This window comes from Elephantulus edwardii, unplaced genomic scaffold (genome assembly GCF_000299155.1).
Source record: "Elephantulus edwardii isolate Elephantulus edwardi_28Jun2011 unplaced genomic scaffold, EleEdw1.0 scaffold00075, whole genome shotgun sequence".
Taxonomy (NCBI): domain Eukaryota; kingdom Metazoa; phylum Chordata; class Mammalia; order Macroscelidea; family Macroscelididae; genus Elephantulus; species Elephantulus edwardii.
Window position 1 is genome coordinate 9,588,795 of NW_006399825.1, and position 15,653 is coordinate 9,604,447.

The 15,653-nt window shown below is 38.3% G+C and overlaps 1 protein-coding gene across 1 annotated transcript in view; it reads left to right on the forward strand.

The window, feature by feature from the left end:
* Positions 1 to 9,325, forward strand: part of CD28 (CD28 molecule) — a 51,056-nt gene extending 41,731 nt beyond the window's left edge. The window contains exon 6 of the mRNA XM_006889153.1: positions 9,197 to 9,325. Coding sequence (XP_006889215.1) covers positions 9,197 to 9,325 — 129 coding nt within the window. The remainder of the gene's footprint in view (positions 1 to 9,196) is intronic.
* The last annotated feature ends 6,328 nt before the right edge of the window (positions 9,326 to 15,653 follow it).

The window sequence follows — 15,653 nt, forward strand, 5'->3', positions numbered from 1 at the left end:
AGCTTCTCCAGCGGTTCTTTCCACAGATGTAATCGATCTGATTCCTATGCATACCATCAGGTGAAATCCAGGTATATAACCTGCGTTTATGTCTCTTAAAAAATGTATTTGCTAGATTTTTCAAATTGGATTCAATCAGATCAGCCATACTTAATCCAACAACCCAGTATCCTTTCAGCTTGATGACTTCATAGGCACTTTCAACCGCTTATGTACTTCTTTCCAATTTTCACTATCATTGTCCATCTCTATCTCTGGATTCAGTTCCTGGAGAAAAACTCCTGCCACGTTCACGCCACTTCACACTGCCACTCTTGAGTTACCACAGTCTCCCAAAATCCATCCATGACAGCTGCTTGATGAATGCCAAGTTCAAGGTAGCAAAACAGGCTGATATTAATCACATAGTTTTTAAACTTCCACAGCTTAAGACTGAAATGTCACAGGTATACAGATTATACCCACTCCCAATTACATGGTGCTTGGGCAATTTACTTACTTCCAGGTAACGTATATAATTTACTTTACTTTTACAATTAATTTACTTCCTGGTAACGTATATAAGAATAGCCACTGGGTTTGATGCCAAAATTATGAGGCAGTCAGGACTGTACTTGATGATCTGAGGAATAATGAGTTTGAAGATATTGACATTCCTCAGTACCAAATTGAATCGACTCTCCCCAGTGAACTCCTGCAGTTACCACCACAATCTTAGAACTGGCTGTCACAGAGTAATCTTTATCTGCTACTATTTTCAGTGTCTGATGGAATAAGCTCTTATGTTAGATCCATCATTTCTCCTATGAGTTTATCTCTAAAACATTCACAAGGGCAAGTTCATCAGCCAGAAACTTTCCCTGAATGCTAATAGCACATGCCGTATCAATTTGCCCAACACCCACTACAGTGATCTTCTAATTTGGAACCTCCTCTTCTGCATCTGGTGCAATTAGTTTTTCCTTATAAGAGTTGTTATTGTGCACAGGGGAAAGATGACACTCCAGAAGGTAGCAACAAAGGCACAAGGAAGACAATGTGGGGTGCTCGGCGTAGATCCTTTGGCACAGGCTATGTTGAGTGGTTTCTTTAGTCTGTCCAAGTTAATGGAATAAAAATCTGGTAGTGGTATTCCAAAAGATACTGGTTAATGCTAGGCAGGATAAGAAGGTAGGTGGGTAGTTCACAGAAGCAGCAATAAGACCTAGCAACCATACCCCATCCCACTTTACTATATAAGAGAGCTGTGGTGGCTTAGTGGTAAGAAATCACACTGCCCAACCAAAAGTACCTGATTCAAATCCACCGGCTGCTTCACAGGAAAAAGATGATCAATCTCCTCCCATGTGACTTATTACCTCTGAAAACTCACTGGAGGATCAGCTTTAGGTTGATTCTTACTCGATGGTACATAACAACAACAACAACAACAACAACATATAATTACAACACATACATATGAGAGAAATATTTATGCATGTAGGTAATTTAAGAATCTAAGCAACTGAAATGAATGAACAATAGTGATTCAGGGCCTCAGATAATGAGGAAGTTGGCCACTGAAAGGAAAAGCGACATAAGAAATAGGTTTATTTATCTGAGTCATATTTTTTCCCCTTTCCTCTGAAGCAGTCGAATTGTGTGAGACAAAGTATGATGATGTCATTATGAAACTATGGTGGCAGTTAGATTTTCTGAGCTCTCGCTACCAAATTGAAGTTTACAGTTTTTTCAAATATTCATGCATTTAACTTGCTTTTTGTTTGTTTGTTTTACCTTCCCCAGTATTGAACTTTTGGCATATGTTTGAATAATCACAATTAACATTTCCATTTTAAGAGGACTTCTTTACTCAGAAGGGTTTTCTTACTCAGAAATTTCCTGTTTTTATGTAAACAGGATGGTACAGAATATCTTACACTTGGCTTCTATTTATTCTAGACTTCTCTAGAAATTAGTTGTATGTATGGGTTAATTTTATGTACTTCAAAACAAAGGTCAGTTCCTCTTTATATTCTTCATCTGTCTGGTGTTAAGACCATTTGAACACTTGGTAAAAGTGTTCAATTGATTGATTCAATGACCCACATAGAAGCTGGACTAAGGATTTAAAGCATTTTGTCTGAAATATGTGCAGCTTTAAGATGTATTTCATAAATTGAGCCAATTCACACATGGATCAATAGTCACAGCAATAGACTTAATCTACTACACAACTGTAATAGCTAAACAGCTATTGTACTGATACAATGACATTGTACTGATACGATGACCAACATACAATGGGACAGAATCAAGAACCCAGAAATTAATCATGTACCTATGGCCAGTTGGCATTCAACAAGGAAATAGAACCTATTACATGGGGAAACAACAACCTCTTCAACAAATAGTGCTGGCAAAACAGGACTGCTACCTGTGGGAGGCACAGGATCCACTTCTCAGACCATTCACAAAAATCGACTCAGGACGAATCAGAGACCTAAGAGTATATAGCCTGAAACCATAAAGCTCATAAGAGACAAAATGGGACCAGTCTTAGAATTACTAGCCTTTGGAATCAATGTTGTTTTTGTTGTGTACCGACCCAGAGTTGACCCTCCAGTTGGTTTTCTGAGGCAGTTAATCATACGGGTGGAGTTGCTCATCTTTCTCCCACAGAGCAGCTGGTGGACTCAAACTATATGCCTTTGAGTTTGCAGCACAGCTTCTTGACACCACACAACCAGAGGAGGACAAAATCGATGACTAGGACTTCCTAAAAATTAAGTTCCTGAGTACATATTTTTTTCCCCTCCAATAGAGTGCAAAGAAAACCTATAGACTGGAAAAGAACATTAGACAATGATGTCTTAGACAAGGGTCTCAAAGTGAAAGTTCACAGGACCTCTGTAATAAGATTGATAACTTAATCTCAAAATGGGAAAAAGACATGCAAAGCCTTTTTATAAAGGAATTAATATGATGGTCAACAAACACATAAAGAAATTCTCAAAATCCCTGTCAATAAGGGTATTATAAATAAAAAACCCACGATGCCATCTCACCCTAGCAGTAGCAAAGTTTAACAGAACAGAAAGCAATAAATGTTGGAGAGGATGTGGAGAGATTGGAACTCTTAGGCATTGCTGATGGGGTTGTAAAACTGTATAACCACTCTGAGAGGCAGTTTGGCATTTCCTCAAAAAGCTGAGCATAGAAATTTCATACGATCCAGCTACAGGACTGCTAAGGAAAATAGAACCAAGACACAAATGGAGATGTGGGGTTTTTTTTACACTCTATATTAATGTTTTATTAAGCATACCATTATATTTTTTGATGTGTAACTTCTTAAAGGATCAAAATTATAATTTCCTCAATTAAATACTCCCAATAACTTGTTCAAATTACAACACTGGAGATTTCAATTCAAATGTCATGTGATTGAATTTTTAAAAAAAGTTTTTGCTAGTTAATCAAGCTTTTTTAATTGAGATTTTAATGAAACTTTATAGAGACTTTGGATTTCCATTCATTCATTGTTGCACATTTTCCTCCTTGCCCACTTGTCCCCTCACATTTGCTTTTTTCTTTGAAAAAAAAATTTCTTCCATCGTTATACAATCCCCTCCCAGTCTACTTTACTATGCAGCTTTTATTCTGGACTCTTGCCATGAAAACAATACCTAATCATATATTCCTTTTAAATAGTTCTTGTCCTTATCTATTTAAATGCTGTGTACATTATTTATCCCCTCTTTTCTTAGTTTCCACCCAACCCCGATGTCAGTCCCATTTTGCAACAGTGGCATTATGCAATATTTGTCCTTTTGTGACTGAGATATTTCACTCAGTATAATGTCCTCCAGGGTCACCCATTTTGTATAATATTTCATGAGTGCCTTGTTTTTCAATGCAACATAGTATTCCATTGTGTGAATATACCACAGCTTCTCTGTCCATTCATTTGTTGATGGGCACTTGGGTTATTTCCAACTCTTTGTTATTGTGAACAAAGCAATAATAAACAAGAGTGTGCATATATTTGCTTGGGTGGCAGTTCTGGTTTCTTTAGGGTTTTTCCAGTTGTAGAATTGCTGGGCCAAATGGTATTTCTATTTGCAACTTTTTGAGAAAGCGCCATGCTGCCTTCCATAGTGGTTGCACCATTTTAAACTGCCACCAACAATGAATAAGGGTTCCAGTTTCTCTGCAACCTCACTAGCACTTGTTGTTTGCTGCTCTGTTGAATTTTGCTATTGTTACTGGGGTAACAACTAGTCAAAGATTGTTTTGGAATTTTTCCTCAGAACAGATTTTTTTAAGACAATGGAAACAGCCCAAATGTCCATCAACAAACAAATAGATTGAGAAATTATGGTACATCCAAGCAAAGGAATACTATGCAGCACTCAGGAACAACAGTTTTGTAAAATAATAGATAGTATTATTTGGGAGTCTAGAAAACATTATGCTAAGTGAACTAACTCAGTCTCATAGGAGTTTTAATCACAAATATTAAATAAGACCATTATTGTAAAACAGAAAAACTACTAGTGAGACACATTTAGTCCAAAAGAGAATATGGAAAGGAGCCGGGGGCAGAGGATGAGGAAGAGAAGAAATCTCTAGGATATTAGGGTCTGGTGGGCAAAGACAGGGTATGGAGGAATTAGGAAAGATCCAGTGGGGGCCTGAAAAGATGGAATAACAGTAGGCATAGACCAATGATGATTAATTTCATAAAACACAGTGTACATGAGTAATCTTCAAAACACAATGTGAATGTAGAAATGTATGAAACACAATGTACATGAATGGTACACAAAACATAATTTTGTATATACACCAACAGATGATAAAAATAAAGTGGGGAAAAAAGAAAATGTGAGAATTTATTCTCAAGACACAAAAGTACAAGTGCACCAAGATTAGATACAGGTTACTTGTTCATTGTAGCATTTATCAATATAATATGAAAACTCAAAGTCATTGTCAAGGAGTCAGGATTGACCTATAGCCAACCCCTCAGTCAGTTTCTGAGGCTGTGAATCACACAGGGGGAGACTGCCCTCCTCCTACAGAGCTGATGGTAGATTTGAACAACCAGAGAAGCATGACCTTTGGAGTTAGCAGACCAACTCCTAATGCACTTTGCTGCCAGAGCTCCCCTCAGTATAACATTGGAAAAAATATATTAATAAAAAAAGTTTCTGCCATTAAAAAATGGTAAAAAAATTACTAATGATCATGGAGATGGCAGATCTTGATGCATCTTTGAAATTTGCCTGGCTTGCCTTCTACAAATTGCTCAACTCTGATGGGACCTTCAATGCAGTAAAATACCACTTAAGTTGACCTCTCATGTTATGTTAGTAAAGGCCTTTTATCTTTCTAGATTTGTTTCATCATTTAAAGTACCAGCCAACTTTGACCCTCTGTGATATTTGTCAATGTTTTGAGAAGAGAACTTAGAATTCTTAAGTGACATATAGCAGTGGGACATGGCTCTTCAATTTTCTGGTTAGGAAAAGTTAAAGACTAGATGCAGTAGTACCCTTCCAGGAAATTTGGCTAAGAAAGATTAGAGTGATTTCCTAGCTTCACAGAAAGTAATTTTACAAATGGCTTTAATTGTCAGTAGCTAGAGATTAACTAATAATTTAACAATTATTGTAAATATGCATCAGAACACTAGTTACTGTAAAGAGGGACAATTTTGCTAGACTCAAATCACCCAAAGGAATGAATGTAGTTTTCACTTTCAGTGAGTTTAAATTGTTTTCTTTCAACTCAGATATATCATAGACATGAGAATAATTGAAAACTATGGGCTATGTTCTAGAGGGGCAATACTGCTAATTCCTAGTGAGATTCATCTTTATTCTGTCTTGAGAAAACTTTCCAATGAATTGAGAGGTCCCAGTGTGCTCACTATATCTTGTCATTTATGGCTTCTTACAGAAGAGTACTGAACATACCATAAACCACCAGAAGAACAAGTAGGCCTGTCTTGGAGAAAGTGAAACCAAGTTTCTCTTTGGCAGCTAGGATTTTGAAGCTCCATCTCACATACTTTGGGCATGTGGCCAGGAATGACCAGTCCTTGGAGAAGGGCTTCATGCTTACAAGGGTGGAGGGACAAGGCAGGAGAGGAAGACCCCAGATGAGAAGGATTGCTACAGTAACTGGGACAATGGGATTAAGTGTTCTGGAGTCAGTGAGACCAGCTCAGGATAGGGCAGGGTTCGGAGCTATTGTACGTAGGGTCACTATAAGTCGCAGGTAACTTGATGGCACATAACAACAATAACAGCATAGTCTAGTAAGCTACATGATAAATTGTTTTTAGTATATGTGCTGCTGAAGCGAGCACCGATAAATTGTTTTTGTAGAGTGCCATCGAGTTGACTCTGACTCATCGGAACCATATATGCAACAGAAGGAAACTGCCCGAATCTCACAATCTCTGCTGTTCTTGAGTTCACTGTTACATACATCAAGTCTCCCTCACTCACTGAGAGCCTTCACCTTTTTTGTTTAACACAGCTCTCTATGGACTACACCACCAGAGTTCCCTATAAAAGCTCTTAATAAAAACGATCCATAAATTTTTGTACTTTCTGACCAAAAGAGTGTGAAATCAAAATGTATCTCTATTTTATACAGTATCACAACATTTTTGCTAAAATTAATCTTTTCCTTGATGAGCTGGGTAGTCTTGCCGTTAGAGATCCCTACGTAAACTCTGTATACTTTTCTGGAGTCCAAATTTTGGCATGTTTTCAGGGTGCCTTGGTGTAAGCTGTTTACTAGAACTTCCTGAGAGCCTGTCACACGCTAATTTGGTAGTTCTAGGCTGAGTAGGCTCCTGGGAGCAGCTGCAAATTCTATCTAAGTCCTTGACCTGCTACTGACATTCGAGTAAATAAAGAATTCTTTCTGCCAGGCTGTCACAACCAACACCTGCTTCACTCACTCACTATCTCATTCACTCAACAGAGCTGAAAACCAATTCTCTTTCCTATTCTAAAAGAGCTTTTTAAAAATCATAGTCTTCCCTACCTTGGGAGTGTGCAGTCTCTTACAGGTAGCTTTCTGCCTTTAAATCCAGTAGATTTTTGAAAATTGGGTGTTTACATGAGTTTCCTTATTTATGTCCTGGATTTTGCTCCTATATCTGTGGGACAAATGGGTACCAAATGGAGTATGGAAGGAAAGTGAGGGTGGCCTTGAAACCACATCTTCTGCAGACATTGAATTGTAAAGAGGAGAATAGATAATATCTGACCGTATTGAATGTATTCTCCATGCACACATATGTGAATATTCTAGAGGCATTCAGGCACTGTGGATTCTGTATAGTGTCCTGTTCATGCACATGCCATAGCCCTCCCATCGCCTGTGTTTAGCAAAACGGGAAAAAGAACTGAACTAGAACTGCTAAGGATGAGGCTTGTGTTTCTGGCTTGAGGAACAATATAGATGACAGTGACTTTCATTAAGGTGGAAATGGAAATGGGGGAAGATCTTGCATTTAGTGTTGGACATGTAGAGTTTGAATTGCCTTCAAAGTTGAGTTCAAAGACACAAATTCAGGTAAACAAGTAGTTATTGAGGCTGTGAATGTAGATGAGATTGTCCAGAGTGAGTAGAGAAGATGGCCTAGAAACCAAGCTATGAGAAACTCTAAATATAGGATGACTCATTAAAAAATTATGGGTTTACAGTAATCAGAGAAGTAGTCAAAGAGGTAGGATGAAAACCAAGGTTACACCATGTCATAGACTGTGAAAGGGATGAGGTGTTTCAACAAGGAGAGTACAGGGCTTAGGAAGATGAGGACTGTACACATGCTAGTTGAGTTTTGTAACATAAAGGTCAATTCTTTTTTGCACATTTTTCTTCTTAACTCCTTTGACAGAGAATGTACGAAGGGTTTAGGTTGGAGTGCATGGAAATTTATTAAGGTTACTCGTGCACAGAAGATCTTTATGTGCCAGAAAAGAGGATTTCCCCCCCACAATTAAGAATGCTGAATCCAGAAATCTGGATGACTTTTTATTTTTAGAATACTTATAGATCTTTTGCCAAAAGTAAATTTTACCACCACATTGTTCCAGAAAGGATGCTCATAACACCCAAGTTAAAACTATGCAGATGCTCATGGTGAGTTTAATTTTTGCTTCATGTTCATTACTGTCCTTACTTTCTTTAGCCCTGGTATTGAGAGAATTGAGCTTGAGGAACAGGGATGGGTGCCATATTTGTTGTTAGGTGCCCTTGAGCCCACTGTGACACACAAATCTGAACCTTGCCCTATGCTTGCCGTTATCACCATCATGGGGTCAATGCATTGTGTTGAAGGTCTTCCTCTCTTTCTTTGACCCTTTACCTTTCCCAGCATCATGCCTTTTCCAAGGACTAGTCCCTCCTGACAACATGACCCACCTTATCTCTAAGGAACATACTTTTGTCTTTAGGGAAATACATATACAAAAAGGAATAGGCATACAGCTAGCTGTACAAGAAATCTCCGTTCATTTAGACTCCACTCCTATAGATTTAGGATTATTTCCGGCTCTAGAGTCACTGAACGTCCTTTTCATTTATTTATGAAAAGCAAATTTGTCAAGCAAATGATTAAGAAGAATTTGATGGTGATTCTATATCAATGGTGGATATATTAATTATATATGACAATAGTTGATGCATTATTTGAGGAATTTGGGTCAAATGACTATATTAGGAGCAACCTGAGTGTATTTATTTTTTGTCTCTCTCTCTCTCTCTTTATTTAATTGTATTATTTTTGCATGTACCGTCAAATCAGATCTGACTGGTACAGGAGGAGATTGCCCTCTCCTTCTCCAGCAGAGCATCTGGTGGATTTGAACCGCATACTTCTGGGATTGCAGTGCAGCGTCTTGCCACTAGGCCACCAGAGCTCCCCTGAGTGCATTTCTTGAAAATATTTCCATTGATTCAGATTTTTAAAGTCAATTTAGAAGAATCAGCTGGATTAGTCCTTATCCAAGTTCAGGGTGCTCCAAGGATTATGATGTTCAGTTTCATCTGCTAACTGATATTCTGAATAATTGCTCCCCAAATAGGCTTTTCATTTTCACTTTTGTTCATTTTGGGACAATTCCCAATATATCACCCTCTTTCCAAAGTAACACTTCTTTCTTTTTCTTTTTCTTTTCTTTGGTAGACGAAGACTAACAAGAACAGGATCCTCCAGAGTGACTATATGAACACCACTCCGCGGAGGCCTGGGCCCACCCGTAAACACTACCAGCCTTATGCCCCATCCAGAGACTTCGCAGCCTACCGCTCCTGACACAGGCACCTATCCAGACGTGAGCCGGCTGCTGCCTCTTCATCTGCTCAACACCACTGATCTGGATAGGAAAAGATTGCCTCTGTCTTCAGCCGGCCACCCCAGGCCCCTGCGAGGCCACCAATGACAATTTTCATGGGCAACTGAGTAGATAATTTTGGCACTCTCAAGGGAAGTTAAAGAAAATTATGTCAGCAGGTTAAATCTTTCAGTGCCATGATCCAAATTTAAATTGAGCCTCTATTTATTGACTTGACTGAGAAATTATGGTAGAGAACAGTGAGTAAATTCTGTTGCCCATTCTTACTCACATGTACGTCTTAATCAAGAGAAGTGTGATAATGACTAAAACCATCCTAAAGAAAGGCTAGGCCTTCCCCTCCCCAGTGGCTGTGGAGACTCGGCGTGACCTCACATGGGTTAGAGAAGAGCTGTACTCCATTGAATTTTCAGTGTCTGATCATTCAGAAGTCTATTCAGGGGCCTTTCTTTCAAAAAGCGCCTCTGGGCAGATTTGAATTGGAAACATTTTGGTTGATAGCAAATCAAACCATCCAGAAAAATGGTCCAACAGTTTGGACGACTCAGAGACTCTTGGAAAAAGATCCTATTGGTTAAATAGCTGTGCAGGGTGAACGTAGGTTAGAGTGGGGATGGTAGGGAGATGGCAAGATTGAAAATGCTTTTAAACTACTAAAATATGGTCTCTCACTTGTAAAATGAGCCACGTAGTTCCTATTTAAGTTGATTCCTTTTCGTTTAGAAAGATGTAGCCATGATCTTGGAGTAATAGTGACTATATTTAGTCATTTTGGCCCGTGGACTCCCTTTAAAGCAAAGCTAGGCAAACAAATAGTGTTCACCTCTCGCTTTGTGATGGAAATTCTCTTTGATTGCCACAATATCCTTTAAAAAGAATAAAGTAGCCCTCCACACACAAGGAAGGGTGAGTATCAGGAAATAAAGTCACTGTACGCCAAAATTCTTTTAATAAAAATCAAGGATTATTTGCTTAGTAGTTCATTTCAGTGAAATACTGCAGACAACTTTCTCTTCTATATATTTCAAGTTTGACTAATTAGACTCTTTAATATCTGAATAGAAATTGGAATCGGGATGCTAAAATTGTCACCAATTGGGGCAGTGGTAGTGGTTAAAAGGGGCTATCTGCATTTATTACAGTGTGGGGAGGAGCTTCGGGAAGCTTCTAGAGGAGGCAGAACAGAAAGTGAAGACTTTTTCCATATGCTGAGGGGGTGGTTGGCAGCAAGCAGAAGGAGCCTGATGAAAACTCCTTTACTGGAACTTTATGTAGTTTAGGGTTCAATGCTTCAGGCAATCAACTGTCTGTTTACCTGAAAGGTTTGTTGCCATGGGAACGTGTTTTGGGTTTGTGTCACCTCTAATAGGATAGCATCAAAGCTCCCAAAAGACACATTCTTCTCCCAAGGCCTGATCCTGGAATGGCCATGGATCATTTGCGGTCTCTGGTTTTAGGACATTTAGAGCACACCAGGGGACCTTTAAAATAGACCTTGCTGCTACCTTCACAATTTCATTTGCTCAGTGCTTTCATCTATTCAGATGTTAGAGGAGGCTAGGATTTTAGAGGAAGGTGATGCTAGTTCAAATCCCAGGGCTGCTTTTTTTTTCTGTTGAATGGCCTCTGGCAATTCACTACTTCTCTGAGACTATTTCTTCAGCTGACAAACCATGGAAACATCTGTTATATTAGGGAACTCTGGTGTCCTCGTTGGTAGGGAGTTATTTTGCTCCTCCAAAGGCAGGTGGCTTGAATTCATCGCCTGCTCCACAGAAGAAAGAAGGGAACTCACCCATGTGATTTACAGCCTATAAAATCCATTGGAAGTTCAGCTATGGGTTGGTTCTGACTCAACAGCATTTAGCAATGACAGAGTTTTGATACTATAAGCTACTTGAGGACATGACCTAAGTCTGGTTTTTTCTCTGTCTCTAACACTTAGCCCTGTGTCTGGCATGAAATATTAGCTATTACTATTCTCAGAGAGGTAAATTATGCATTAGAAAGGGAACGATCTAAGAAGAGAAGGAATATTTTAACACAAATTTAAACTCACTACTCAGACCACATAACAACAATAACAACAACTCAGATATTTTTCTTATTGTTACAAGTCATTGAGGCAGAACTGACTCATGGCTGACCCTCCTCTACGTTTTTAGAAACTGACTCTGCATCATAACAGATTGGCCATCTTTTTCCATCAGAGAAGCTGGTGGATTTGAACTGCCCGCTTTTTGATTGACAGCACAACTCCTTACCCACTAGGCCATCAGAATGCTCTATTCAAAGATGAGATGCTATAAAATATGAAGACGTCTAAAATTCCATTATGTCTCTGTTGTTTGGAATATTTTAATGTTTAATAAAATTTAGGGTTTTTCCACTTTCATTTTTATGTATATAAAAGAAATTACTTTTTTTTTTAAACAAGGGCAAATGGGAAGGGTGAGAACCTTATGATTTCTGACAGAAGATTTTGTAGTCTTCTTGATTCTTAAGTGAGCTTCCATTCCTTTAATTTAATTAGACCATAAATAACAAACCCAACAAATACTTGGATGGGGAAAGGCTGTTGAATTTACATTGGCACACATGTCACATTGCCAGTCTCTTGGCACATAGGAATCCTCAATCCAAGTTACAAAATTGTACTTGAAAATGACAGAGTTGGAGAATTTTAGAAAGGGCAATGGCAAAAGATAATAAATAAGTAAAAATGGAAAAATTTGAGTTTTCATAATACATGGCTTAATTTTATGACTGGAAAAGGAGATTAACTCAAGATGAATCACACTAGAGAGTTTTCTTACTCACTATGAACAGAACTAAAGTAGAAATGTTACATAAGGAAGTCCATTTTCACTATTAGTATGAGCCAAGAAGATTTAAAAATGGTGGTTGGAGTAATGTCTCTCCTTTATGTTACTTATGAAGAAAACAAGGTCATTCTCTGCTTTCATGGTAAGGACCTTACCATTAACAATATCGCTGACATGCTTTTATTGTAATGTCTTTTATTTTATTTTTTTTATGTTTTTATTGTCATGTTTTACATATTTTGAATTGAACATGGCACAGGATAGGCCAAGTTTAGATCTGTTGTTCAAGGAGTTTGTATGAGTTGTGGTCGATTTGATGGCACCTGGCAACAAGAACAACAGCAAATGCACATTATGGACTATGTAGTCAGTGATAAAATTACTGAACATCCAAAGACAAGTTTCAAAATGTGTGCTTTAATCTTGTTTTTCAGAGGAGGTATGCTTATTTTGCCAATGCATCTGGTAATAACTTATTAGTAAAATAAGCAGAAAATAAATCCCTTTTCAAATTTTTAGTAGGATGTTCTTTTAGTAGAATGTTCTTTCCTCTAATTTGATCAGTTATATTATCAGTTTCTCTCTTTGCTGTCTCTCAAACATGTTGCAAAGTCTAGAGAAAAAAACCACCCATAGACTTTGGAGGGAAGTTAGAAGTCACAGATTAAAAAATCCAGACTTTCAGATATTAATTTTGTTTCACACAAAGCTCACTCTGGTGAACCAGCCACAATTTCTCATCAGATCAATTATTTACCCAACTGAGATGTTAGACTGAATTTACTCATGCACTCACATTGTGTCATGTGAACTCTTTTTTTTTTTTTTGTCATGTGAACTCTTGATGAGCGAGATTGAACTTCAGTCTTGACTCTGTGAGTCTCTTGGGTTAACTGACTGAAAACCACCAGTTACCACTGTTATTTGAGTGGAGATGTTGATGTGCAAGAGATTTAACTTCATACTTAACTCCATCAGCCCCTCGCTTCAACTGGCCGAGAGCCACGAGTCACTATGGTTATTTGAATGGGGGTGTTGCTGGACAGGTAGATGTCTGATTCCTCATGATAGCTTTTTGTACTACGGGCTGGGGCCCACGGAAGGCCAAGGATATAAATCAGTCCCATGTTGGAGGTTTGAGTGCTAGTGATAGAACTAGGACTAGATTATTACTGTTAGAGATTTGTTGCCCAAACAGGCCAGCAGCAGTGACATGAGCCTTCTAAAGAACTCTAGAACTCTGGAGGATAAGTCTTTGGCATCTGTAAGGACATTCAAGCCTGAGATTTCTTGCTTTCTATCTTAAGTGTATAACTGCTTTTCTGGCACGTTCTTGGGTAAATGGGACTGTCAGGTTCCACATCAGAACCTTACATGTACTATTTCCTCTGCCTTGAATGTTGCTGCCCCTCCTCAAATATCTACATGGCTTCCTTCTTCACCTCCTCAGGCTCCTGCTCAAATGATACCTTGTACCCTAATCCAAGTCCCTCCTACTCTGTACGTCTTATCTACTCTTTCAGCTTGTGTCTCTCTATGCTATTTTAAACATCTATTACTTGGGTACTTAGTTTATCTATTGTTTGGCTCCTTAGCTGGAATGTAAATTAATTGCTATTTCACTGATGGGCTAGTGGGTAAAAAGCTGCACTGCCAACCCAAAGGTAGGTGGTTTGAACCCACTAGCTACTCCGCTGGAGGCAGATGAACAATCATTCCTTGTGCGATTTACAGCCTCTGAAAACTTGCTGGAGAGTCAGCTATGAGTCAAATCCAACTTAATAGAAATAAGTTAGTTATGTCCTTGGTTTACCTACCAGTAGCTGTGTTGAATAAAGATGGACTGTTTTTATTGGAAAGGTTTACAGCCTGAGAAACCTAATGGAGGGTTGCTATGATATAGAATCAATTTAATAATAGTAGTTGTTTATTATTTTCCTTTTTTGCTCATGTGTTTGGTTTTATATCCTCAATGCCTAGTATACTTACTAAGTAAATGAATGAATTCCACACAGCCTTATATACAACTGGCAAATCTACATGTTATAATCACATTCTAAGGAGGATAGAAAGCCTGTTTTGTTACCCGTTTTATTATTAGTATTACCCAGTCAAAAAACAGGAGGTAGAACAAGGAGGTATGGCCAAACCTGATGAGAGAAAACCTGATGGATATATGTTCACGTATATTTTAGAAACTTCTGAGCAGTGAGGCAAGGCAAAACTAACAGAAAGACTGATCTTAAGAAAGTCTTTCAAAACCCAAAGCCTCTGCTGTTGAGTCAATTGTGACTCACAGTGACACTCTCCTGAAAGGCACATCTGCCCAAGAAGGGTTCAGAGGCTGTAAATCTCTCCAGAAGCCGACTGCCATACTGTCCTCCCTTGGACAGTTTGATAGGTTTGAACCACAGACTTTTCCACTCATCATTTTAATCACTATGCCACCAAGGGTCCTTAACTAAGCCACAGAGGAATAAATGGATTTCTCATTAATACTCCAAATTCCCTCCCAATGGAGTAGTGACTAACTATGTTTGGAACGTGTGTTGTCTTTGGAGTAGTAGTCCTTTCTTACCATAAAACTGCTTTTTGCAATGGAGTGGTTTTACCTTAAGAAATTATCTAAATGCTTTGAGTTAAAAAAAATTTATAAAGTTCAAAGGTGGGAATGCTTATGATAGACAATTCCTATTTCTTCATTTATCATGCTCATGTCATAGTTGAAAACTCTAATAACCCGCACTCTAATTAAAAAAACCAAAATCGAAACAAACAACAAACCAAGCCAAGCAATAACAATAGCAACAAACAAACTACCATAACTTGTGGCATCTGGATCAACTTGAACATTCAAACTAGAGTTATTGTAACCATTAGATGTGTGTGTACACACCACAAATACACCATTGTTTTGCTGGTAGGAGAAGGCCTTTGAACAACAGATCTAAGAATAAACCAAAAAGACAATCTTACTGCTGTGGGGTAGATTCCAACTTGGAGTATTTCTCCATTGGGTCTCTGAAGCTATAAATCTTTACAGGAGGAGACTATTTCCGTTTCTCCCACAAGCTGACTGGTAGCCTTGAACTGCTGACATTTTTAAATAACACTTTATAAAAAGCTCTATTTTGATTTTGGTGAAAGTTTAGTGAAATTGGTCATTCATTATATATATATATAAACATTTTTCTTCCTACTCCCCAGTTCAAAGGCATTTGACTGTGGGGATCACAAATTGTGGCTACCTTTGAGGAGAATGAGAATCTCAGAACATTTGATTGTGCTCATGAGAAAGCTATTCTTGGATTAGGAAGCAGTTGTCAGAACAGAGCAAACACTGCATGGTTCCAAATAAGGAAAGGAGTACATCAGGGATGCATCCTGTCTTCACACCTTTTCAATCTATATGCAGAACAGATCATTCAGGAGGCTGGGCTTTATGAGCAGGAATGTGTCATTA